Genomic DNA, 27,900 nt, shown 5'->3' on the forward strand with positions numbered 1-27,900 from the left:
AGCAGTTGACCTCTAGCGGTATCTTGCTCCTTATTCTGCTCCACAACTTCTTCCCATGGAATCTCTTGTAGGTTCTGGCACTTTTCCCTAAGAATTACACCTGATCCTTGATTGATTTTTTTTTTTTTTTTCTTTTTCATCTAAAACTTTTCCTCCTTCTGAGATGATCTGACAGCTGGTGTCTCTGGTCAACCATCTTCCTCGACCCCCTCCCCACATGTTTTTCAGTGTAAGTCTTAACACTGATATTTTTCAAGTATGGACTTAAGAAACTGATTCAGTTCACTTGCAGTGAAATCATCATGGTGAATCGCAGTGCTGTTGTACTTTTCAAGAAATTGCACGATTTTTTTTCCTGGACTTTAGTATTAATGTAGACCAAAGAGAAAAAAAAATTTGAGGCTAAAGATAATCGGGTGTCCCCATGATTTTTTAAGGCAAGTATGGGCTTTGGGCTTGTCAGCACACCTGTGTTGAGCAGATGCAGGGAAATTTATTCACAGCATAGCAGTTAAAACCATGGTCTCTGGAGCCTTGGAGTCTAGTTTTAAATCCTGGCTCTGTCACTTCCTAAGCTGCATAACCTTGAACAACTTCTTTACACTCACTGGCTCAATTTTTTCCTCTGTAAAATGGTGATAATAATAGTAACTGACTCAGAAGGCTCTTGTGGAGATTAAATGCATTCATTTGTATAAAATGTTTTTAATTGTGCCTGACATATAGCACTTAATATTTGTTAGCTATTATTATTGAGAGGACAATGCATAAAGTAAAAGCCAATTTATTTTTATAGTGGGAAAATGCCCTTTTCAGAGACCAGAATGTTCACAACCCCTTTGTTTTAGAGCAGCTCTCTCTAGGTGTCTCATTGTTGACTGAGGAAGATGAATTAGCCCATTGGAAAGCACTTGGAGCACCTGGATTCAGAGCAAGGGAGGTGGCTTGTGATGAGGACCATTTCACATGGACCACAGGGAGAGAGGCCTGATGAACTCTCCCTGGCCACAGCAAGTCCTCTCTCCCACTGAGTTTGCCCTATCCCCTAGTTGAGCATGTTGCCAATTCTGCACCTCAGATTCATTTTAGTTCTGTTGCTTACTCTCTACACAATTTATCTATAAATATTTCAACACCATTTAGTTTTTAGACATGCTAATACAGCTAAACCTTCCTCATTCTTCCCTGTTTTGGCATGTAAAATACTCTTTCATGCCTTAGGCCTCTCTCTAAACTCTTCCATTATGTGTTGATTTTATCTTTTAACTCTCAGAGATGTGGGAGTACCTTGCAGGTGTGTCTCAGCATGGAGACGGCCAGTGTTTTCCTATTTCCCTCTTGGGGGCAGCCCAGGGAACTCACAGCCATTTTGACCAAGTAGCACAAAATTCCTCTGCCCTAAATTTACTTAACTGGATGCTTGTTTCACTGCTCAGAGTGTAGATGAGAGGACTGCAAGGAGGGGATTATACGAATGTCACCAAAATGTCACGTACCTAATGTTTTGAAGTATTGATTACTTGATGCATAGGGATAAAAAGAGCTAGGTAAAGGAGAGTTTCTGGCGTATACAGAGATAAGCACAGAGATTGGAGAACCATCTTTGCCAGTCAGTTTCCACACTCAGCCATGTTGCTCAGAAACCTTCCAAATCTGAATGGCCTGGGCAGGGTTTTGGAAGGAAAGCGGTAGTTTGCTGGTAAATTGCTTCAGTCTGGATCAGCGGAGTTTAGCTGTACTTACCATTGCAGATAAGGGCCTCTCCAGGTGTAGACCATCAATGAGGTCATCGACAAAAGGGAAACGTTTTTGGTTGTCATTGATTTCATAAGATCACAAAAGAGATACTGTAAGGCCTGCCTGACATCATCAATGGAAAATGAGAAGATGATGAGGGCTGAGGGGTGAGTGTATCTTTCATTGAAAGGAGAGAACACAGATGAGCTCATCTGATGTTTTCACAGGAAGGGAGAGCCAGAAAATATTTTTCCTTTCCTGGCATGTTTTTCTGCTTTGTTGTGAGTTGAATAGCTGACACACATTGTGTCTAATAAAGAGATCACAGAAACCTCACAGGAAAAATAAAAATAAAAGGCAGTTGGTTTTTTGAAATTCTTCTTTCTCTGTCCCTCCCCATCATGATTTAGTAGCTACAATAAAAGACAAGCAATTGTGTAAGCTTTTCATAACGTAAGTCATTTCAAATTGGCATATCTGAACTTTTTGCCCAGCAGTTCTGTTAACCAGAGGAGGGGTTTTGCTTCATAGAGAGTTAGACTCAGAGAGGGTCTTGTCACCAGTGGCAACGGCTGGCAAAGGAGAACTTGCTCCAGTGCACTAGATCAAAGGGAAGGGTAGATGGGTTTGACTGTGTTCCTAATGGAACTCTGAGCCACGTGTTAATGGCTATTGACTGATTCAGGCTGCCATCAAGGGGACCTCAGTGTCTGATAGAATACTGAATACCCAAGGTTCTTAAGTTTGCTTCAATAAGTACAGATGCACAGAACACCCACCAAAGACCCTAAGCTTTTATAGAACTTATATAAATTCGATGAGAGTATAGCAGGAAAATCCAACTTACTTCAGCTGCCTAGTAGACTAGAGGAAACACATAAGGAAATACAAATGGTCCAAGTTAGCCCATCTCAATCCTGAAAAAGCAATTCCCACATCTATTCAGTGGAATTCAGGAAGGATAGGTAGCTGGACAGGTAGTGGGATATAAAATACCATATACCTTGGTTAGTGGTTTCTAGGAGCAGCTACAGCATCACACGGCTGTACTAGGTATAGGGTCCCTCAGCAAGGACTCTGCAGTGGAACATGCAAGAGAAGTTACAACAGAGCCACTTGCTGCCTTATTCTCCTAAGGAACCATCAACTCCAATTAAATAGAAAAGGTAATGGTGGTAACCTGACTCACTGGCATTGATGAAAAATATCTAAATATCTAAAGAGAATGCTAGTAGAAACAAGTATAGCGAAGGGAAGGCATGCAGCTTAGGAATAGGCAATCTAAGCTCTACTCGCTTCCTTAAGTCCTAAGGGCCCTGGAGTATTTATGCTTGAAGGCATGTCAACTAAACAGAATTTCAAGAGCAAAGAAATTCCAGTTCCTCTTTGTCTTTTATGCAAGATAATTAGTGACAATGTTGACCCTGAATAACCAAAAAAAGATTAATTTAAGTTAAAACTATTTTCAGCTTTATTGAGATATAATTTACATACAATAAAATTCACCCATTGTGAGTGTGCAGTTCAGAGATTTATTTGGCAATTTATATGGTTGTGTAACCATCATTATAATCTAGAATTCTTTTAATAGCTTTATCAAGGTATAATTAATATACCATACAACTCACCCACTGAAGTATACAATTCAATAGCTTTTAGTATATTTAGAGTTGCGCATTCATCACAGCACTCAATTTTAGAACGTTTTCTCTATCCCCAAAATAAACCCCTTAGCCAATACTCCCCAATCCTCCCAAGACCCAAACAGCCAGTAATATACTTTATCTCCATAAATGTACCTATTCTAGACATTTCATATAAATGGAATCATATAGTACGTGGTCTTTTGTTACTGATTTCTTTTACTTAGCATAATAATGATGTTTTCAACATTCATCCATGTTGTAGCATCATTCCCTTTTATGGTAGAATAATATTCCATTGTGTGGGTAGACCATATTTTATTTATTCATCAGGTGACAGATATTTGGGTTGTTTCTACTTTTTGGCTATTATGAATACTGTTATGAAGATTCATGTACAAGTTTTTGTGTGGTCATATTTTTCATTTCTCTTGGGTATGTATATCTAAGAGTAAAATTGCTGGGTTGTGTGGCACATTTATGTTTAACTGTATAAGAAACTGCCAACTATGTTTCAGGATGGTTATACCATTTTACATTTGCACCAGAAATGTATGAGAGTTCCAGTTTCTCCATATTATCAACAACATTTGTTATTGCCAATCATTTTTATTATAGCTGTCCTCATGAATATGGAATGGCATTTCATTGTGATTTTAATTTACATTTTCATAATGTAAGGTCATTTTTATGTTGCCTAACTCTAACATGTTCTTCTGCCTTCCCTGTTCTGATTTTGAGAGCTCGTGTGATTAAACTGGGCCCACCTCAATAAGCTGGGATAATCTCCCTATTTTAGGTTCATATGATTAGCAGCCTCAATTCCATCTGCAAACTTAATTCCTTTTTGCCACATTAGGTCCTAGTGATTAGGACATGGACATAGTCACAGATTCTAGGGATTAGGACATAGACATCTTTGGGAGGTCATTATTCCACCTACCACACACTGTCTGAAGGGCACAGCTCACTTTTATGTGACTGGTACCCCCCAAAAATGCAAATTCAATGTTTGCTAGACCTTCCAATAATTTTAGAAAAGCCAAAACAAAAAAAAAAGTTTAAAAACAATACATACATTTTTTTAACTCCCTATTTTTAGCTAAATGCAACTAATTCAAATTTTTAAAAATTGGTTTTGGCTAAACATGTTTGTGCTCTGAATATAGTCTGGAGGCTACTATTAATAGTACCCTCAGTTAAGTACCCTTACAATAAATTGTAATCACAATTTATTTTATTTAGATTATACCAATTAAAACCATAGAATGATTTAGGTGGGAGAAAAATGTTTATTTTTTTTTATTATTACTAAAAAGGAAGCCAACTATAATAATAGAATAACTAAGATTCTAGGGAAAATATTTGCCTCATTTCCAAATTAGAAGCAGCTTCAGAACTATTAACCTGTTTCCTGATTGTAAACAGAGGGGATTTAGACAGATGTCTTCTTGGGTTTCTCTTATACCCAGGAGTTCTATGAATTTCTTGCATACAAATAAATGACGGCAGTCCCTACCCACCACCATCAGTTATAAACTCCCCTTACCTGAAATTCTAATATTGAAAATTGACTTTGTTTGGGGAAATAGAAGACTAGATGATGGAAGAAGTATAGGTTTTGCCATGAATTCTTGGAAAAATAACAGATGAGGGGAAAAGTTCTCTGAGAACTGGTGAGGACAGAGGGCGCAGGGTAAATAGAGTGGACTGAAAGGCCGAGGGCTGACGTGGAAGGCAGGAGGTAGACATGAAGGAGACCGTGCAAGAACAGCAGGACAGAAAGGAGTCAAAAATTCCTGAGCTGTAAGATGGGAAAGGCATCTGAAAGGAAAGCCAGACTAAGAAAAGATCAGGCATGTTAATATGACTATGATTTGTTACAAAGCAACTCTAGTTGAAATCGTCAGGTAGTGCGATTCCAAAAAGTTACGGCCAGCAAGGAATAGTAACTGAACATAAATAGTCAGTAACCGTTATTATTACTGTCAGATGTGTAAGATGCCATTGGTATTTATAAGGGCTTTCCTAGGTTCACACTGATCTTGGTCCTTTAAACCTTATTTACTTCATGAGTTTTAAATTCTTAACTGGGAATTCTCATTTCAGGGAGTTTTTGAAGATTTAACTCCATGGGGCCTTGTGAAAGACTTATGGAAGTTGTAGTGTAAGCAGAGTCTAGCATTTTTTAAGGTATTTCTTGGATATACTCACTCATTACAGTGTATTCATTGATTAAATTGGGATTAAATATAATTCGCTTAGTTTTAGGTATTGAAAATATGTGAAATTTGTAATACTTCATTGCTTTATGCCTTAATATAATACTATGTTCAAATATCACTGTATACTCAAAATATTTTCTTTAGTAGGCATCACTGTCTTCTTCATTGTTCTTTTGAATTAAGATTTGGGTCTGCCATGGATAACATAACTATTTTCTTGAATATTCTCCTGGGGATCATCAGCGAGTCAGTCTGGCATCTGTTGTTCATGGCATCTCTGGAAATGGGTATTTTGGGGGGTCTTCAACAAGAGCACCCTCCATCTATCTTTTAAGCTCTCTGCGTCTGTCCAGATACTGATACCAGATTAGGGAGAATCCATCGTATATAAATTATTTCTTCTTCTAATTATGCTGACACTCTCAGAGTTCTTCCAAATAGAAGCATTTTAGTTCCTTCTCACTAATAGATTTGTTCCCTCTCCTTTTAGCTGTCTTCTTCCTCTTTCTTTTCTTTAACTTTTTCCTTTCTGAGTGTCTTCTTCATTTATCAGAAGGTCCCAGTACTGCTCCTCAGAGTGTTTTCTCGTTGTGTTATTGTAGAGACAGTGCTGATGACAGTTACCGCTTTTTGAAAACTCACACTGTGCTGAGGCATTGTTCTAATAGCTTTACATACATCAATTTACTTATTTCTCTCAACCACCAGAAGTAGAAAACTAAGGCACAAAGAGATTAAATAACTTGTCCAAGGATGCTAGCTGCTAAATGTTGGAGTTAGGACACCTGACCTGTAGGCTGCCCCTTCACATCCATGCCCTCAGTACAGGCATCACTAATTCATTGTGCATTTTTGCTGTTCAGTCCTGATGACTGTAACCCAGAGTACGTATCTGAACAGCACTCCAGGAAGACTCTGCCAAGCTCTAGATTTGGCTTCAGAATCTCAAAACTGTTTGCCATTTATGTGTCCTTTCTGGAACTCTGAGGTAATCTCCAAACCCGCCAGATCTGCCTGACCTGCAGCCCTTGTTTCTGTCATTGTGGATTTCCCATTCCCTCTCTTCCCTGGAAGGAACCCACAGGCACACTCCTAGCTTAGATGGCCTCTAGCCAAATGGTGAGAATCTGAGGTCTTTGAAGTACAATTTATTTTTGATGGCTAAGTTTAGAGGAGAATCATTTTCAAATCACACCTGTGACTTACACTGTTAGAAGAATTGAAAGAAGACCCATGTGATTCATTCATTCAATGAGTCAACAAACATTCTTTAAGCCTGGATTAATTAGCACTTGCTAACTGCTATAAAAAATAAAACAAACCTATAAATATATGATGGCTAAAGTATGATAGTTTATTTCTCGCTCACATAAAGCCTGAAAGAATTTCACAAGAGTTTTTATAGTTTGGGCCAAGAAGTGGCACACTTCACTTCTGTTCGTGTTCCACCTGCTGGAACTCAGTTCTGTGTTCGTACCTAAGGGCAGAGAGGCCGGGAAATGGTCCAGCTGTGTGCACGGAAGAAGAGGAAAAGGGTTTGGCTGCTAGCAAGTCAGTCTCTGCCATGGCTTCGAAAATGCAAGACATCATGGCATTTTAAACAAAGTTTCTATTAGCAGAGGCCTGGGATTCAGCCCTGAGAAAATATTACTTACAATGCTCTCTGCTCTTGGCTTCATTTAAAAAATAAACCTCCCATCTCTTCTGCCTCCTCTGTCAGTCACCTTTATGTATTAGGCCAAGGACATTTTTCAAGCACCTGTGTTCATATTTTTTTCCCATTGGATCTTGATTTTACCCAGAACCACACATGAGAGAAAGAAACCTGGACCATGGCCCTGACTCTGCATGGGAATGGATTTCTGAGCATTCGCTCTAGGGGCTGTTGATATGTCCCTGCCTGTCTCTCCAGAGGTTTTAGTCCTTCAGGATCAGGACAGGGCCTGGTTTGCCAAACACCTCTGTTTTAAAGGCTTTGTGAGGTCGTGCTCCTTCCCGGATGATGTTTCCATCTTTAGATACTGACATACAATTTATAGTCACACCTCAGGTTCACCCTGGATACAGGGCTGCCCTCACTTTCTAACGAGGTTCCATCTCCCCTGTTACATACGACTTCTAACTGGAACCATAATCCAAGACTGTGCTATGGGTACAATGCAGTCTGAAGGAACTGAGCAAAACTGATTCCCTTAATGCCTCTGTTTCTGTGTCTGACTCTCTTGGAGGGGCTTGATTTCCTCATGTTAGGCCCAATAAATGGAAAAGCTTGCCTTTATTTCTATTTCCTTATTTTTCTTAGATTTATATAGATATAAACCTTGGCATAATCTCCTTCTGTGTATAGCTCTCATTGAGCTAAAACACAAATTTAAAGATTAAATGAAAGTAATCTGTAAAGCCTATTTCTGTAAATTAACACTAATCTGTGAACTGATGCTGACTTGTTTGCAAAATGTACATAATCCTGACTGCTGAGATGTAGCTCTGGCTGCAGAGAACTCTGTGAGGATGATTTAGCTCTCTTAGCACTTTTTTCTATTTTACCTATTCTAAAAACCCCTTTGGTGTACAGTATGCCATGACTTTTTTTTAGCACTGTCTTAGCATAAACATATAATTATTCATTTCAATTCTTCTCTGCGACTTTATTCTTCTTAACTTCTATCCTTAAAAATAACACTAGTTAATATGAACATGATTGAAATCGCACAACATAGGCACTGGCATCACATGGCAGTTGTCACACAGCCGTACTCTATTATTAGATGATCTAAAATGGACTATGTTGATTTTTTTTTTTTTTTTAGTTGGCCATTAAAATAAGAGTTCCAACTTGAAAAATTCTAATAAAGAACTAGTGGTGTCTCAAAAGAAATCTCTCGCCAGGAAACAGAAGAAGCAGTTAAAGGAAAAATAAAAGTATACAGTGTTCTGAATGCCACACCTGGCGGCATATCAGAATCACCTAGGAATTTGTTAGAAACAGAGATTATAGCTTCCACTCCCCCATCTGAGATTGAGATTTAGTAGATCTGGAATGGGACTCAAAAATCTATGCAAGCATTTTTCTAATAGATGTAGGAGGGCCAATTGATTAAGAAACATTGTTTTCATTATAAATTTCTATTGATTATAAATACTCGGGTAACTTTGTGCTTTGTCTTAACAATAGATCGCGAAGGCAATAAGGATATATAGGAAGTAGCCTGTGCTAACAACGGCACCTCTACTGACAGGAAAAAAGGCCATTAGTTTTTAGCAAAAGCTCAATATAATTAATTAAGGGCTGGATTTAATTCAGTGACACTTGAATTTTATAGCTATATGCTTGCAGCTATAAAACCCACCTTTATTATTAAAATTCCTATAGGAAAAATAACTTGGTAATTGTGAGTCTAAAACTCTCTCGTCCCTAACCTCATTTTCCCCCCTGGCACAGTTGGTTTTATGACACCGTGGGGCAGCTCTTGTGTTATAGCAGGACAGATTATGTTTTTAACAAGTGCCCGAGGGATTCAGTGGCAGGCAGTCTACAGACAAGGATATGGGACCTCTAAAACAAACACTGGACTTCAGGTCAGAGATCTTCATTGGACAGAAGGTCGGTTGAAGTGATAGGTACATGTTTATCCAGCCAGAGACGATGGTAACTTTGGATTATAGCGGCAGCAAGGATAGATTTGGAGTCAGAGCTGGGTAGCTTCTTACGAGTAGGGAAGCGAGGCAAGTATGCCAGTGTTTATTCAGTGTCATTTCAGCTGCTTCCTCCCCCTGCAGCCCTGCGTCAAAACTTCTCACCAGTCATTACAGCACTAAATCACTCATCCTCAGATCAGGTCATATCTAATGTCAAATGAACAGAAGGTGAAATAAGGGGAAAGGCCCCTAAACAGTCAAAATAGATGTGCAGAGCCGATGCGCACACACAAAGGCGAGCTCCTCAGAACCTTATTCAAGTTTCTGCCCTTAAACATAGTTCTAATGAGCTTAACTGCCTAGGCCTAGAAGGTAAATAAAACAGGAGAGGACTATGAGGCCGAGGGGGAGTGCAAGCAGGAATACAGACTAAACAGATATGGGAGAAAACAGAAAGTAGGTCTATACCTCCAAAGGGCATTTCTGAATTAATGTTTTCCTCAGAGTTAATGAAGGCAGAGAAGAGTGAATGCCGTTGTAGGACATCCTGCCTATGAAATGGTTAAAACAAAATTAAATCCATTTGACTTACAAAAGAGTAAGCTTTGGGTATATGAAAATGATCTCATGTGGACCCTTATTTCCCCAAGGTGCTCAATATAATGAATCTTTTCATTGTATTTTGTGGTCATGTGCGTGAAGTGCTGTATTTCATCCCCAGCTGATAAAGGCCTATAAAACATAACGTATATAGAACTTCCACTTCTGAGAAGACAGCATAGATGCCCTTGTTGTACTTTTCCCTATTTTTCCTGATAAACTAAAAACTCTGTACATTATATATAAAACACACATATAAGAGGACTGAAAAGTGGAGAGAAGAAAGCAGACTAGCTAGGAATCTTAGAAACCGAGGAAGAGCACAACTATGAATTTGTAGGATTTCTTCTTGCCTCATAAATCCCACACTTGGACCTGAAGAAGCCAGCTACTGGGAAATGCCAATGGATGTGAAAAAAATAAAGAAAGAAAGCCCCAGCTAAAAGCCTGCTTTCTCCAGCAACAGGACCAGGAAAGGGGCAGCATAGCAAGACAGAAACCTTTTAGAAAATTCTACTCCACTCTAGCCAGAAGCCACAGGAAACACTGGGCCCACCACTACCCACACCAGCGAAGGCTGAGTAGAGAGCCTGGACTTCCCCCCAGGCCAGGCTGAAGTGAGGTAACCCCAAATCCCCATGGAGGTGATGTCAGAGAAGATAGGAGTTTTCATCCCCACCAGGGTGTGATGAGACCACATGGGGAGCCTGGAGTTCCACCTTCACCTTGCAGCACCCTGCCTCTCCTTCCCACTGGAGAGTGACGACTCTTACCACCTCCCAGTGGTAAGGAGACTCCTCCTCTGGTGGTGCCAGTGGGGGTCGTGCAGGGAGCCAGAACTCCCACCCCTGCCCAGCAGTGATGAGGAGCCCCCAGTTGGGTAACAGAAGAGGCCAAGTGGAGATCCTGTACTTCTGCCTCCACCAGGTAGTAAAAAGGTAGTGTTTCTCTCTGCTACCATGCATGAGTGGTTTCAGAAAAAATCAGCTAAAATAAGGTTTAAATAAGATCTGAAGTCTCATAACAATACAAAAATGTCTAGGTTTCAACTGAAAAATCATCATCCAAATACCCACTTTTACCACCCTTATTCAGCATAGTGCTAAAAGTTATGCCCAGTGCAATAATGTAAGAAAAGGAAATAAGAGGCATACCGATTGGAATAGAAGAAATAAAACTTGTCCCCATTTGCAGATGGAATGATTGTCTATGTAGAAAATCCCAAGGAACCTACAAAAAAGGAAAAGTTCTAGAACTAATAGATAAGTTTAGCAAGGTCACAGGTTCTACAAAAAGCTACCATATTTCTATATATCAACAGTGGACACTGAAATTAGAAATATCACATCATTTACCATTCCTCAAAGAAACCCAAACTATTTAGGTTAATATAACAAAACATAACAGGACAAAAATTGATAAAGATCTAAATTAAGGAAAATAGACATAGTGTTTGTGGATTGGAAGACTCAACACAGTAAAGATATCAATTCTCCCCTAATACAAAGATATAATGTAATTCCTATCAAAATCCTAATAAGATTTTATACATATAGAGAAGATTATTCTAAAATATATATTAAAAGGCAAAGGAACTAGTATAGAATAAATCAGCCTACCCAAATTCAAAATTAATTATATAGCTACAATAGTTAAGATGATGTGTTATTGGCAGAGAGGTAGACACATAGATCAGTAGAAAAGAATAGAGAACCTAGAAAATCACAGTAATTAAACTTTATAAAAAAGCATGATTCTGTCTTTGCTTTTTGTTGCCTGTGCTTTTCAGGTCTTATGCAAGAATTTGTTGCCCAGACCAACATCATGAGTGTTTTCCCTGTGTTTTCTTCTAGTAGTTTTATCATTTTGGGTTTTACGTTTAAGTCTTTAATACATTTTGAGCTGATTTTTGTATGTGGTAAGAGATAGGAGTCTACTTTGTTTTTCTGCGTGTGAATATACAGATTCCCAGTACCATTTATTGAAGAGATTGTTTTTTCTTCATCTGTGTTCTTGGCACTTTTCCTGAAAATGAGTTGACTATAAGTGCATAGATTTATTCTTGTGTTCTTTATTCTGATCCATTAGCTTATGATTTATGCCAATACTATAGCTTTGTAGTATATTTTTAACCCTTTGCACTCAGATGTTGAGTGTGGATAATGTTGAGTGGATGATGAGAAAAAAGCAAGCGAGTGCAAAGGGTTAAGTTAGATAGTGTGATGCCTCCAACTTTGTACTTTAGGCTCAAGATTTCTTTGGCTATTCAGGGTCTTTCGTGACTCCATAAAAATTTTAAGATTTATTTTTATCTTTGTGAAGGATGTCATTGGTAATTTGATAGGAATTATGTTGAATCAGTAGATCGCTTTGTATAATATGAACATTAACAGTTTCTTCTAATCCATGAGTGTGGAATATCTTTTCATTTATGTGTGTCCTCTTTAATTTCTTTCATCAGTGTTTTATAGTTTTTAGTGTAGAGATCTTTCATCTCCTTGGTTAAATTTATTCCTAAGTATTTTTTGTAGCTATTGTAAATGAGATTGTTTTCTTGATTTTTTTTTCCAGATAGTTCACTATTAGTGTATAAAAACACTACTGATCTTTGTATGTTGATTTTGAATCCTACAACTCTATTGAATTTATTAGTTCTAACAGTTTCTTAGCGGAATCTTTAAAATTTTCTATATATGAGATGATATCATCTGCAAACAGTTACAATTTAACTTCTTCTTTTCTAATTTGGATTCCTTTTATTTCTTTCTCTTGCATAACTGCTCTGGCTAGGACTTCCAGTACTATTATATGTTGAATAAAAGTAGCAAAAGTGAATATCCTTGTCTTGTTCCAGATCTTAGAGGAAAAGCTTTTAACTTTTCTCTGTTCATGTGATATTAGCTATGGGTTTGTCATGTATGGCCTTTATTGTGTTGAGGCACATTTTTCCATGCCTAATTGAATGGCTAATTTATGCCTAAAGAAATAAAAGGAATCCAAATTAGAAAAGAAGAAGTTAAATTGTACATGTTTGCAGATGACATCATCTCACATATAGAAAACTTTAAAGATTCCACTAAAAAACTGATAGAACTAATAAATTCAATTGTTGAAAGTTTTTATCATGAAGGAATATTGAATTTTGTCATATGCTTTTTCTGCATCTATTGAAATTATCATGTGGTTTTTGTCCTTCATTCTGTTAATTCTCATGTATCACATTTATTGATTTGCATATGTTGAACCATCCTTCCATCCCTGGGATGAATCTCACTTGATAATGGTGAACGATCTTTTTAATGTACTATTGTATTCAGTTTGATAATATTTTGTTGAAGATTTTTACATCTATGTTCATCAGAAATATTGGCCATAGTCTTCTCTGTTTGGGTGTCCTTGCCTGGCTTTAGGGATTACATCAAACTAAAAAGGTTCTGCACGGCAAAGGAAACAATCAGAAGAGTGAAAATACAACCTATAGCATGAGAGAAAATATCTGCAAGTTATTCATCTGACAAGGGATTAACATCTATAAGGAACTATTAACATTTATAAGGAACTCAAAGCAAAAAAAAATCGAATTAGAAAATGTTCAAATGGTATGAATAGACATTTCACTAGAGAATATACATATGGCAGATCACATAAAATATCATTAACATAATTATATTAGAGAAATACAAATTAAAACTACAGTGAGATATCACTACACACTTATCAAAATGGCTAAAAGAAAAACTAGTGACAATACCAAATGCTGACAAAGAAGCAAAGAAACTAGGTCACTGAAATATTGCAGAAAAGAAAATAAAATGCCATTCTGAAAAACAATTTGACAGTTTCTAAAAATCTAAACATGCAACTACCATATGATCCAGGAATTATACTCCTGGGCATTTATCCCAGAGAAATTAACACTCATATTCACCTGGAAACCTATACCAGAATGTTTATGACAGCTTTGCTTGTAATATTCAAAATCTGGAAACAACCCAGATGTCCTTCAACAGATGAATGACTAAACAAACTATGGTATTAATGTTTCCGTACCATGAAACACTACTAAGCAATAAAAAGGAACAAACTACTGATGCATCATGCAACCATGATGCTACTTGAGACTTGGAAGAATCTCCAGAGAATTATTCTGAGTGGAAGAAAAGCCAGTCACAAGAGTTTACATACTGTGTGATTCTATTTACATAACATTCTTAAAATGACAAAATTATGGAAATAGAGACCATATTAATGGTTGCCAAAAGGTTAAGGAGGGTTCAGGAGCAACATGAAGGGTCCTTGCAGTGATGCAAATGTTCATAGCTTAACCTTATCAACATCAATATTGAGGCCATGATATTGTCCTCTAGTTATGTAAGATGTAAGAAAGGGAAGGGGATAGAGGATTGCTCTGCATTACTTCTCATAACTGCATGTGAATCTAAAATTATCTCTAAAATGTTCAATTTTTAAAAAATAAGCCAATAAAAATACAATGTATAGGGTAATTTGTTAATGATTAAAATGCATAAATCATGCCAACTTGCATACTATATCTTCAGACTCTTCAACTCTTGTTGTTTTTATGACAACACTAGGGTGGGTAAGCAGGTGGAGGGACAGTTGCATACCATGCATTACAGTTTTGTCAAGGGAAAATATGGTGGGAAAAGTCTGAGTAGACCACCTGTTTGTTGATGTTTATCCCACGTTTCAAGGGAATGCCTGAAATCTACAGTCACCATCCAGTGACATCTCACATTCTTTTTTATCTTCAGGAAAGCCCCTAGTGAAAACATCACGAATGACGGTGCTCAACACAGAGAAGCCTGAGGTCACTGTTGACATCGGAAGCACCATCAAAACAGTGCAGGGAGTGAATGTGACCATTAACTGCCAAGTTGCAGGTGAGAAATCCATTCCTGTATTTGTGTGTTTAAATATTGGGGATTCAAAGATAAATCAGACACGGATGCTGTTCTCAGGGATGCAGTGCTAGTAGGAAAGCTAAAGCATGAGCTTTCAATCACCCTTGAAAGTAGAAAGTGCTACAGAAATTTAGAGAAGGAAAGATTAATTCTTTCTAGGACAGAGGCAGTAAAGTAGGTGTGTTTTTAAAATCTTGGCCTTCCATACTGATAAATGTGAACATGCAAACATTGGGGAAAGGAGTTCCCAGTGGACAAAGGCATGTGAGAACACTCATGGGAGCAGGAAAGACTATACAGGGAACAGGGTGAGATGTGGTCTGCTGAGGCCGGAGTGCAGAAGTGGTGTGAAGGGCTTCAGTGTCAGTAAGGTGAATTGTGACTGGACCATAGAAGACCCTGAATGCCTGGTCAAGGAGTATTGACAAAGGCAGACAGAGAGTGATATTAAGGAGTCATGACCCCATAAGAGTGAGCCACCAGCAGTGTGTAAATTGGCTAAAAGAAGAGAAATACTGGGACAGAGAGGCCAGTTAAGAAGCCATCACAGGGGGTGTGGGCCAGTTGCTCAATGGATAACGCGTCTGACTACGGATCAGAAGAAGCCATCACAGGGGCAGATGAAGAAAGGCTGGTTACTGGGTGTAAACATACAATCAGATAAAGAAATAAGACCTAATGTGAGATGGATCAGTAGGGCGACTACGGTTAACATTAATCTATTGTACATTTCAAAATAGCTAGAAGAGAATAAATCAAATATTCCTAGATAAGTAAAAGATAAATATTTAAGATGATGTATATCCCAATTACCCTGATTTGATCTTCGGACATCATATCATTATATCAAATTATCATATGTATCCTGAAAATATGTACATCTATTATGTATCAGTTTAAAAAAAGAAGCCATCATAGTAGTTTAGAGGAGAGATTATGGGGCCTGAACTCAGGGCAGTGGTGGTGGAAAGGCAGGGAAGGGATGAACATGAGGGAGATAGCAGAGGTAAGACCAACAGGAGCCTGGGGTTCACCCAGATCAGAAATGGGCATGGGCAGGAGTCACTAGAGAAGATAGCCAATGTGATTAAGAGTTGTGACATAGGCATCGCTCTTGGGTAGGACTTACAAACTCAGACCCCAGCAAGGCACAGGGAAGTGAGGAGTAGTGGACAATAGGGAGTGGTAGAATGCTCTTTATGAAGGTATTGACCTTCAGTTAAAGAATGAAAAACACCAACACAGAGCAGAACAAAGCCCAGCTACTATTTATCCCTTCCTGTGGACCACTCATTTCTGATGTAAAGCCTGGGGCTTTCACTCCCACAGTGGAATGAAGAAATGAATGGCTCTTATGCCACTGGGCAGCTACAGTTTCCTGATCACTGTCCTCATGAGACATGCCCTACAGAGGTGTGCCTACTCCCAAACCCAACCCCAGGCTCCCCGGTTATATCCTGTCTGCAGAGTGGACAGACAGTGATGCCTCTGCTCTGGGGGTTTCTCCAGCTTAGACCTCAGTCTCCTCATCTGAAGGTTTACCTCAACTTGTTACTTACAAGTCCAGAAAACCCATTTTGGAGTAATAGGAAGAATATCTAAAGCTAGGGCTTATTGTTTCTAAATAACAGCCAGATCAGATTTTATCTGAAATGTTCCAATAGCATCAGGATATGTGAAATATAAATCTTTGTGCATTAGCTTCCCCTTTGTGAAGCTCCTCTTGGCCTTTGTAATGCTTCCCTTCCAGCTTCATCAGTGAAACCTTCCTGAACCAAATCCCTTTCGGCCCTGTTCTCCTAGACAGAGAGTAAGACAGAACCCCTGACAGGTATCCCCGTGAATGAGCTGCCCCCAGTGCAGGGATTAATGGTGCCACCTGGGCCCTTTCAGAACAGTCACTCCCCACCTGTTCATGAAGAACACATGCCTTGGAGATGAAACACTGGGGATATGATGGGCCATGCGGTATCTATTCTTGAGAGTTGGGATTGGTAGGAGTAAAAGAAAAGGGGAGGAAAGGATAGCAAAACAAGGAATTGGGCATTTGAAGGATATTGAGAGAACAGGTATCCAGGTGGGACGGTATTTATCGCAGGGAGCATAGGACATTACAGTGAGCTTGGTCCACTCTTTCATGCCACCTGGGGTCCTGTCTGCCAACGTCCCTCATCCAGCAGCTCACCTGGTCACCTTATAGTGAGATCCATCATGGCTGTATCCAGCTTTTGCCTGGCTGTGACACTGTAGTCTTTGTTTTTGTCTTCACCCATAGAACCATTTGTATTCTGGTAACTAAAATAAATCTTGTGTCTCTGTCTTGATGCCTTTTGTTAAACAAGATACTTATTCAGAGTGGGTGGGACACAGCCTGCTTTTGATTCCATAGTGAGTTTGCTAGACAAGGAAATCATCCTCTAGCTAAGTCTCCAGTCAAAATACTGACGGTGATAATGCTAAATGCCAACTGGCAGAGGAACTGCTTTTACTTTGCTGCTATGAGTGGCTCTTATGGCTCTTTCCCTGCTCTCGATCATCTCTACCCCCTCTCTAGCTGGGCAGGTTAGTGACCTCAGGAGTGGTCAGGTAGAATTCTCTAAGCCCCAGCAACATTCCCAGTGGCTTGCAATACCCTAGCTTGAGAATTAGCAACCCAGGCCCTGGTAGTGAGCAGAGAAGTGGGACTCCTTATATATGGGCCTCCTTAAAGAAGGATTTCATGTTTAATTCATTTGGCAGTTTTTATTGAATATCTAGTGCAGGATAGATCAGATGTCTCCTAATACAAGGAAACATAGATGAGTAAAATATATTACTTTCAGAAAGCTCATAGTATGGGGAAAAGGAAAAAAGTTATGAAATGCATAACTATAATGTAACATATAGGTAAGGTTGTTGTTTTTTATTATAAAATATTGGAATATTGCAGTTTTGGAAAACACAGAAAATTTAAAGAGAAGCCAAAAAGAAAAGACAACAACTTGTTCAAAGTCCCACTCTCCAAATTCAACCAACCACAGCTGACATTTTTTGCATATTTCCTTAATCGTGACATTTTATCTTCCTTTTCACTTGATAATGAACATTTTTCTGTGTCATAAGCATAATTTTAATGGCTATATAATAGTCTATTTTAAGAATATGACATAATTTACCTAGACTGACTTATGTCCTCATATATTTGAGTTGTTAGCAGTTTTTCATTAAACAACTTTTTGCACACATGTGCTTTCAGCTTATAAAATGCAGCCTTACAAATTCTTCCCTGCCCTTAAAAAGCACTAAGTAATGAGTATAATGGGGCTTTTTCTTGAAAGGTGATCCAATCCACTATACCATTCCCATACTTGTTCTCTATTTGATGAGAGTTCAGAAAACTGAGTAGGAGACAGAGGATCACAGGAGAAAGAAGTGTTGTAGTAAATGGGAACAGGATATGGGAAGGGCCTGAGACAGAAAGAGCATACTGTGTGGAAGTGAAAGGAAGTGAAAGTGGCTGGTGCAGCTGTAGAATAGAGAGCAGAGAAAAAAGTGGCATGTAGGGCTGGGGAAGTGGGGGTCGCCAGGGGCTAGATCTTACACACTCTCATAGATTATGGTACAGTTTGAGTTTTTATCCTAGGAGCACGGGAAAGCTGTTGAGGGACTTACTTAGGAGATAAAATTGGCAGGACTTGGTGATGCAGAAATAAAGAGCTCAGGAGCCAGTGATGGGGATGGTATGTTAGTTAGGGTAGACTGGACTCAGGTGTCAAGTAGGCCCCCAAATGAATAATGGCTCAAACATAGTAGAAGTTTGTTATTGCTTACCTAAGAATGCAAAGAGTGCTTCTGGTCACCTGGAGAGGATCCACCTCCACACTGTCATTTAGGGCCGCAGGATGCTGGTGGCTCTATTACCTTGGACATGTCCCTTCCAAGATTTCCCTTGGGAGTATCTCTATCCTGTCAACCAAAAGAGGGGAGAAAACAAAGTGTGGGGGATGGTTGGGAAGGTTTTGAAGGGGCACACCTGGAGTACTTTTCACATTCCCTTAGTCACATGGCCACACACAACTACAAGAGGTGCTGGGGAATGTAGCCTCATTGGGAACTCGGGAAAAGGAAGGAAACGGGTTTTGTGAATAGTTATCACTGTGCCACAGTGAGTGTGGAGAAACGTGGAAGGCTGAGAACCTCTTTTCCAGACTGCACGGTTCTTTAGAATAATGGAAAGGCTGATGTTTGAGTTTCTGTATCCTTTCTCGTTTCTTTCACCAAGCTATCCCACCCCCACCTCACCTAAGAAGCTTCTAGAACTTACTGTGTTAAGGCACACCTTTGAGCAGATGCCCTACCTCTAGATGTTGACAAGTTGGCACGGTGCAAGCGGCCTTCCAAATACAAAAAGGGGTTCAGTTCACAAGACTATCCTATCTGGGATTAAAAAAAAAAAAAAAAAGAATATTATAGGATCACACTACCTGGCAGCTCAGTGGAGATCAAAGGCGTTAATCCTTATAATCATATCAAGTTACAACCCATTATGACTACACTCACTTTTCAATCCTTTCAGGCAACAGAGGGAGCATTGTATTGCTGATAAGATATGCCACGAGGGCAGAAAGCAAATGCAGGTTCTTTTCCTTTCCCTTTTTAAGATATGAATAATACCAGAGAATCCAGAGTGTGGAGGCTAGCCAAGTCAGTGGTCAACAGCAACAAAGCTTTGGACCTTGTTCTGTGGTGGAGTATATTTTCTGTCATTTTCCAGATAGTTCTTCCTATAGCATATGCTGTCACATCACATCAGGCTAGAAAAAAATAATTTCCCACAGCCTGGCCAACTTCTCAACAACCGGGGAGACTGAACAAAGCCAGCCCATATGGATTCTAGAAACCTCATCCCTGACAGCAACCTTGGTGTTACCAACTGCAGCAGAGACGTTCATTCTGAAAGCAGAAAGGATTTAAGTTTGACAGTTTAGAAATAATAATGCAGCAGTCTGGAGTAATGGCAGGCAGTGGTGTAGACTTGTTAGGAAAGAGGTCCTTGGCATCAAAGGTCTCTCAGTTAAGTCCCCACCCTGCCATTGGTGGGTTACTGATTGGCTGTAGGGTAGGGAATTGGGGGAACAGGGACTCTGCCCCCCTGTAATCGTTCAGACACCCAAACTAATGTGATTTTAGGCAGATTTCTTAATCTCTTTGAGCCCCACTTTTCTCATCTTTAAAATGGACTTAACAGTACCTGTCTCATAGGATCATTGTGAAAAATAACTATGTTTATAAAATGTTTGGCTTACAGCAAATGTTCAGGCAATGTTATTTCCCCCTCTAACATGTTGAGGACGTTTTTGCGTAGCTCGGTGCACTCCTGATGTTGAAGCACTCTGAATGTCAGTAGTAGGCGCGTGTGTCTGGTACCTTTTCAAGGGACTCTGTGGATCATTCAAAGGCTGGTGAGGTTGTCCAAAGTATCATTGTCATCTCTTGAAGGAAAAAGAAAAAAGAGCTCTAGGATACCTCAATTGTTTTTCCTCTTTCCTTATTCTGTCTTTGCAATGCCAGCACCAGTCATGGAAGAACTGCTTTGTTCCAGAGCACCTTCTTCATGTCATTCTCTGCCTGAGGCCCACAGTCCGAGGCAGGAAGTCCCCAAAATGTAGCACCAGCAACACTACCTCCTTTGGCAAACTCATAATGCAGGTCTATGCTCGAGTGAGTCTGGGAGATGTTTGCTCACAAATAGATTAAAGAACGATTCCCACCTAATTTTTCTTCCCTTGGGACTGCTGGTTCCAGATTTACAGAGACTGGAGCTTACCTTTGCTATCCTGAACATTTCCATTTCTCCCATGAATGAACACCACCACCCCACTGTCACCAGAGGAATTCAGCCCTTTTGGTCCACACTCAGTCCTATCCACTCAAACAAACACGATTTTAGGGAGGCACGAGACAAAGAGTAATAAAGGGAATGAAAGAAGCTCACAACCAATTCCTGGGGACATGAGAACCTGCTCCCAGGCCTCTCTCCATCCCTGGTTCTCTCCCTACCCCTACCCTACCCACTCAGTTTGTCACTCTAATTTTCTCTCTGCCTGTCCCAGAGCTCACTTTACATAGTTCTCCTCAAAGGAAGATGCCCTGCAAGGGAAAGAGAATGAATATTTGTAGAAAATGGTTTGCAAGACCTCATTTTTCCTTGTGCTTTCAGCAGAGAAATGACTGGGAGTGTTTTTCTTCAACTTACGTTCCAGAGGCTTTCTCCTAAATGCTATGTATTTTTTTCTTTTTCTTTTTCTTTTTTTTTTTTTTTAAATGGAAGAACTAAGCTCAGGGTCCAAAGTCCAAGTTGGCACGGGCAGTTGGCATGATGCTCTTGCTCTCCCTAGTGGTGCTGCAATGAAAAATCAGCCTTTCTGCCCCTCACCTGTATCTTTTCTCCAGGTAGATTTAGAGATGAGGCCTACCTGCCCCGGCTTCGTGCACTTGAGCATCGAGTGTTGAGCCAAGTTAGTTAAGCCTCTCCCCAATGTGACAAGTCTGCATCCGCTGTCAGTAGCCCGGCCTCCCTTTCTCCAGCCGGTTTTAAGACAAGTAACAGATACACAGGTCACTCCTTGAAGACTCTGTATCTTCAGCACTAGACTGGCCATTAAGGGTAAACTGCCCTTGCCCCAAGGGCAAACTTCAGCCCCAACTCAGGGAAAGCACTGGACTGAAGATCTGGCTCTTTAGCCATTCTGGTGAATCCCATTCACCAGGATTTGACATTCTAAATGTGCCTGGATACATGCCAGAAGGTTCTACCTGTGAATTTTGTGAACTGAGTCGGCAGGTTGGGGGACATAAGGGATGGGGCTTCTGGCTCCCTGGAGACCTATGAATCAGAGTTTCAGTCTCCCAGCACACTCATAGTTTGGTCTATGGAACTTTCTGGAAGACCATCTGGGAAGGCTTGTCCTAACTTCCAGGGCCAGCTTACCAGCATGTCAGCCACAAGGAAGCTTTCCAGGGAATTCATGCTGTCCCTGGAGTACAGAGCCTGACTTCCAAAGACAGCACTCATTCCAAGTCAGCACACAGTCTCCCCAGCTCTCTCACAGACAGTGAACTTGGATTGTGGGAAGGACAGAATACTTTCCTTTTATCCTTTTTCTGTGGTGCCACTGATACCACTGTTTCATGTTCTCTTACTCTGGGAAGAGACATAGGCTTCCAAAAAATATAAGTATGTTTCTGCATAGAGTATCAACTCTAGAAAGTATTTAGCAGCTTGTACTTGTTTCATTCATACATATATTTTAATGCCTTGTAGCTTTTAACTTTTTATTGAAATATATCTATATAGAAAAGTGCACATGTCATAAAGGACCAAGCGAACATTCTCCACTTGCCCAGTCAGCCCCAGGTCAAGAAACAGCATTGCCATAGGCCAAGCCCCTTGTCCCCTTTCTCAGTTACAGCCCCTCCCCATTTATCCCATCGTCTCAGGCGAACCATCACCCTGACCACTGACAACATAGATGAATGTTATCAGTTTTTTGTTTTTCACTTACAGAAATAAGATCATACAGCATGCACTCTTGTGTCTGGCTTTTCTTACTATTTGTTTCATGCATCTGTAGATCCTTCATGATCCTGGATGTATACATTTGGTTCTCATGTTTTTATAATATGCTTTCTCCGAAGAATTGAGATACTTTCCTTCCACCCTGGCCAGTACCCTTTACCAGCTGCCTCCCTCTTCCTGCCTCATCAGTGTACCTTTTAAAAGGCAAAAGACCTGGAGACAACTGAGAGGTCCAAGGCAGTATTTAGTTTGGCCGAAGGAGGTGGAAGACGCCCAGGCAGATGCTTCCTGCAGAGCAGCCCCAGGGAAGGCTGGTCACCAGGCCGTGGATGCCCCTGGGTTCACCTGAATGTGTTTGACTGATGAGTTTATTTTTTTTTTTCTTCCTAGGTGTGCCTGAAGCTGAAGTCACTTGGTTCAGGAATAAAAGCAAACTGGGCTCCCCTCACCATCTGCACGAGGGCTCCCTGCTGCTCACAAACGTGTCGTCCTCAGATCAGGGCCTGTACTACTGCAGGGCGGCCAACCTTCACGGGGAGCTGACGGAGAGCACCCAGCTGCTGGTCCTCGGTAAACTTTACCTCTCGGCCTCTGGCTGGCCCTGCTGGGGCTGCCTGGCTACCCCCCTCCTCCCCCTTTTCCCCTAATGCAGTGAAGGATGTGAAAGGCAAAATCAGTCTCCCTTCACTTCTCCCCAGGTTAGGGCCTTTTGATAGAAAGAACACAGACTTTGGGGCCAGGCAAACTGGAGCTTACACCCTCAGTACCTGTGACTAACTGTGTGGCCTTGGGCAGATGCTTCACCTTGCTAAGCCTTACATACTGGTCTCCACGTGGGGACCCGAGAAACCAGGATTGCCCACATTGCAGGGAGGGACCAGGGGATCAAATAGAGGTGACAGAGGTAAAGCAATTACCCTTAACTCCTTCTGTGTTAAGAACTTCGTTGAGAATCAGATTAAAAACTATGGATTTCTCCTTTGAGAAATATCCATACATGTAAAATTTTTCATATAATTCCAGAAAACGTATAGTCTCCACATACACCACTCAAACATAAGAACCCCTGATTAAAGAATCTAGCATGGTTCCTGGAATAAAATAGAAACTTAAAAATAACAATTGCTTGGACACCATCTGCCACCTGGTATTGCCCAGTGCTGGGCTCAGCATGATGCAAGCTGTAACCCTTTGTGCCCCTAAACTAGGGTCACCAAGCTCTTTTTCCCCACTGAGTCTAGGAGTTGGTGGGATGCAGTATAGAAAGAAAAAGAAGAAAAAGCTGCTTTTCCTCTTTAAAAAGAAAAAAAGCAATTATTAGGGCATTTGTGCTAGCTTTCTCACCAAGAGAAAGCTGTCATTCTGAGAAAAAAAAGGAAAAAAATGTGAGAAATAATAATTACATGCCACACACACATACATCGTGGGCTTCCCCAGGGAAAAATAATTAAAGTTTATACTTCTGTTTTCACACCCAGAGCTGAAGATATACCAACATACAGGATCTCTAGCCCCTGCCCACTCAGGTTTCAGAGGCCCAGTTGGGTTTTCATCTCACTGGTGGCTGCATAAACCTCCACCCATCTTAGGAAGCCACAGAAAACTTGGCTCGGAGAAAAGATGTCATTTGTTTTGCGTTGGGTTTCATCCAGCTGAGCTGCTAGTCTGGAGCCCGGAGCTCGGGGACTCTTGCCCCACACTGAGTTATGGTGCTTTTCCTCCCTAATCACCCTGCCTTGTTGCCTCTGCTAACAGAGATGAAAGTCTGGGAGGTGTGGCCGACACTGTGGCTGCACCAGTGAAGTGTGTATGTTCTGTGGTCCTGTTCTCACTGCATTCCAGCTCTCACACGGTGTGGCCGCGAACATGGTGATGGAAGATCGCAAAATCTTCCTTATTTTAATCAAATTCAATGGAGAAAAAAATCACTGTTAAGACTCTGAAGTTTAGAGCTTTTCTTGATGAGAAGTCTTGCTTTAATAATGAAAGTTTGTTAGTTTGTAATAGGTACTTTATAAACATGGCAGTAATGTCTCATTTTTTTAATCAGCAAGAATGTGGCTTAATTTTTTAAAGGGACATTTCATGTATAAAGCTGAGATTTCTTGTCAAGTTCTATGACTTAACCTGTACTATGAAGACTTGAAGTGTCAAGAGACTTTCATGCATTCATACAGTTATTGGATGAATGTTAATTAAATGTTGCCACTTAATGTTGTTGACATAAAGTCCCACGTCAGTTGCACACTGGTAGAGTTTTGGGAGAAAAATAAGAGGTGACCTCTACAGCTAGAGAATTTACAGTTTCCATGGGATGATCAAATGGACATGCATTGAAGAAGAAAAATACTATGGAAGTTGTAAGGACCATTAGGAGGAACCAACATTTGGCCCAAGGAGAACTGATTGTTGTGAAGATGGGACATAGCCTTTCCCTTCTAGTTTCAGTAAATGAGAAAAGGCCTCTAGAGTTTCAAGAGGAAATAATTGAGGAGGAGAGGAGAAAGAGAGATTAGTTTTGAGTAAACTGCCACCATCAATTCCTAAAATTATGGCATTCCAGGGTAGAAAGAGATCTTGGAAAGGAATCTCATTTTACAGATGGGAAAACTAAGGCTCAGAGGGATTAAATGACTTGCCCAAAGTGGTGAATGACAAAATGAATGCAGATTCCTGAACCCAGGCATCCTGGTGTTTTTCCTTATACCATGTGAAGAGGGATTTTTTTAAGTTATATTGTGTGTGTATGTAGATATACAATCTGAAGTTCACCATAGTTTTCTCTATGCAGTAGCCTTTGGCAGTCGAAGGCAGAAAGGCTGAAGGTGTATTTCTGGAGTAGACTCAGACACCATCATGACTTATTTACTTGCCATCCCTAACGAGGGCCTAATAAGGTGCCAAGCAAATGGTAGGGCTCTCACCGAACGCTGTTGAAAGGACCATCAATTACACGAGCGATGCTACTCCAGTTTGTTCTGCTCCAACAAGTGCTGTGGGGAAAAGGCTGGGACTGGCCTTGGAAGTGTGAATTAGGGTGCTTCGGGAGATCCAGGAAGAGGGTTGAAGGGATTCTGTTTATTTTCCAGGGTAATCTTGGATCATCCCACCATGAAGTTCAGTAGGTGCTTGCATCTTTATTTGTCCAGTGGAAATGATAAGCCACTGTTTCCCATTTTTGTCACTCTTAGTGCTGATTAACTATGACCTCAGATGACTTCAGCCCTAACTCCTTGTAAGATTTTGAATAACAAAGCATCCCATAGTAACCTTCTCTTACTCTCCTGCTTTATATGGGTCCTATTTGGGCGTAAAAATCCATGCCACAAAGCAAATTATCAACTTCACAACTGGATTTTTTTCATAGAAATAAAAAAGTCCTTTTAAGAGGTTGCTGTGCCGTGTCTCTGTGGGGAGAGTAACCAAGTGCCTCACTCAGTGCTAAAGGATGTTATAAGCGTTCAATGAAAACGGGCTGAAAACTATTTAGCATAGAACTTGGCATATAGTGAATGCTAAAGTTGGCTTTTTAAAAAAAAAATGTCCTGATGATATGGTCTAACTTACCTATAAATTGACAGGGACTCAATGGTACTGTGGTATGAATTGAGGAACTCCTGAAATTACTATGCCTAGTTCTTATTATTGAACTTAGTATCAGGCATCAAGTTTGAAACTCATTAAGTGTGAAATTCAGACTCACCTTGATAGGTATTCCTTCTCTATAGGAAAAATGATGTTAAAAGGCAGCAGTAGCGGCCGGGCGCTGTGGCTCACGCCTGTAATCCTAGCTCTTGGGAGGCCGAGGCGGGCGGATTGCTCGAGGTCAGGAGTTCAAAACCAGCCTGAGCGAGACCCCGTCTCTACTATAAATAGAAAGAAATTAATTGGCCAACTGATATATATATATAAAAAAATTAGCCGGGCATGGTGGCGCATGCCTGTAGTCCCAGCTACCCGGGAGGCTGAGGCAGAAGGATCACTCGAGCCCAGGAGTTTGAGGTTGCTGTGAGCTAGGCTGACGCCACGGCACTCACTCTAGCCTGGGCAACAAAGTGAGACTCTGTCTCAAAAAAAAAAAAAAAAAAAAAAAGGCAGCAGTAGCAATGCCTGTCTTGCACACACACACGCCCACATACCCTCCCTTTCCCTCTTTCCCTAACACACGGCCTGCGTGCTTTAACCTGCCTGATTCACCATCTGCCTTCTCACAGATCCCCCCCACGTCCCCACGCAGTTGGAAGACATCAGGGCCTTGCTCTCAGCCACTGGACCGAACCTTCCTTCAGTGCTGACGTCTCCTCTGGGAACACAGCTGGTCCTGGATCCTGGGAATTCCGCTCTCCTTGGTGAGTCCAACCCTCTGAAACATTAGGCAGAAATCCAGGGCTGGACAGGATTTATGGATGGGTGACTGCTTGCTGGTGGGAGGGAGGCAGCAGCAGGGGGTGGCCAACAGGAAATCACTAAATTGCCTACAGAATCCAGACTCACCAGTGGAAACTTGGCTGACTTTCCATGTGAGGTGAGTGCAGTTCTTAGTCTGGACTCGATAGCTTGTCTAGATTGCAATCTATGGCCCCTTTCTGAATCCTCTTGGGCTGATGCCACAGTCCAGATCCTCTCTATCAGATTGACTCATGAAACTCTGAGAAAGACACAGCAGGAAAGAACAGGCCCTGTATCTCCTCTCCCTTTGCTAGCCATTCCCTGGTACTCTCCCATGACCTCTTCCCACCTAAACTAGAGCCATAATCAACTTCCAAGTGTTGATTTGCAATATCAGCACCTTCTAAAAGCTATATAATTCCATTTAGGCCAGCCTTCTGTAGGTAGAGCCTAAAACCAACCCAGACAAACTCCTCCAGGCAAATGTTTGCATAATTTAACCAGCTGCAACCTTCCTAGCATCTATCACTGGGAACCTTCACCAACTTATTACTACAGTCTACTGCCCTCTGGTAGAGGGGGTTGTACAGGGCATCCAAGTCCTGGGGCCCTCTCACCAGAACAAAACAGGCCTATGCATGTGCAGGGGCAAGGAGTGTATGAGAATCTATAGCTTACTCTTAATCATGCTGTGAACCTAGGGCCTAAAATTTCTCTTTAAAAAAAAAATAACAAGACATACAAAGTGGGGAAAATCTTCATGCTAACTCTGTGTGACCCAAATGTTGATAATGGTAGCTAGAATTAGTCCCTTGGCTCAAAGTTTAAGCTTTCTCTACTCTTCTCCTCACTAACTAGCAAGAATAGGAGGTGAACAGGGTCCCAGTCATGTTGGTGATGATTTACCAACTTGGCCTCAGGGCCTGGTATCTACAGCATAGAGCACAGAAAGATTACCTGCCTTTTCATTACTGTCTGAGACTAGCAAAGGATCTTCATAGCTAATCAGCCTATGGGAAAAGCTTATGGTTTCTCTATTCTTGATCAGGGTATAAATACTAATAAGACACAGGTAAAGTAAAATAGCAGTATTCTGTTCCCGATAACTTATACAAGCTTAGCATTGAGATTTTGCACATCATGTTGATCAAAATTCATGTGAGTTTCACATTGCACATTTTCTT

The 27,900-nt window shown here is 40.7% G+C and overlaps 1 protein-coding gene across 3 annotated transcripts in view; it reads left to right on the forward strand.

Annotated features, from left to right (window-relative positions):
- Positions 1-27,900, forward strand: part of ADAMTSL1 (ADAMTS like 1) — an 856,830-nt gene that overhangs the window by 779,718 nt on the left and 49,212 nt on the right. For all 3 annotated transcript variants that reach the window (XM_012769704.2, XM_012769705.2, XM_012769706.3), the window contains 3 exons: positions 14,620-14,748; positions 22,718-22,897; positions 26,542-26,676. In XM_012769704.2, the coding sequence (XP_012625158.2) occupies positions 14,620-14,748; positions 22,718-22,897; positions 26,542-26,676 (444 nt within the window). The remainder of the gene's footprint in view (positions 1-14,619; positions 14,749-22,717; positions 22,898-26,541; positions 26,677-27,900) is intronic.

This window comes from Microcebus murinus, chromosome 12, assembly GCF_040939455.1.
Source record: "Microcebus murinus isolate Inina chromosome 12, M.murinus_Inina_mat1.0, whole genome shotgun sequence".
NCBI lineage: Eukaryota > Metazoa > Chordata > Mammalia > Primates > Cheirogaleidae > Microcebus > Microcebus murinus.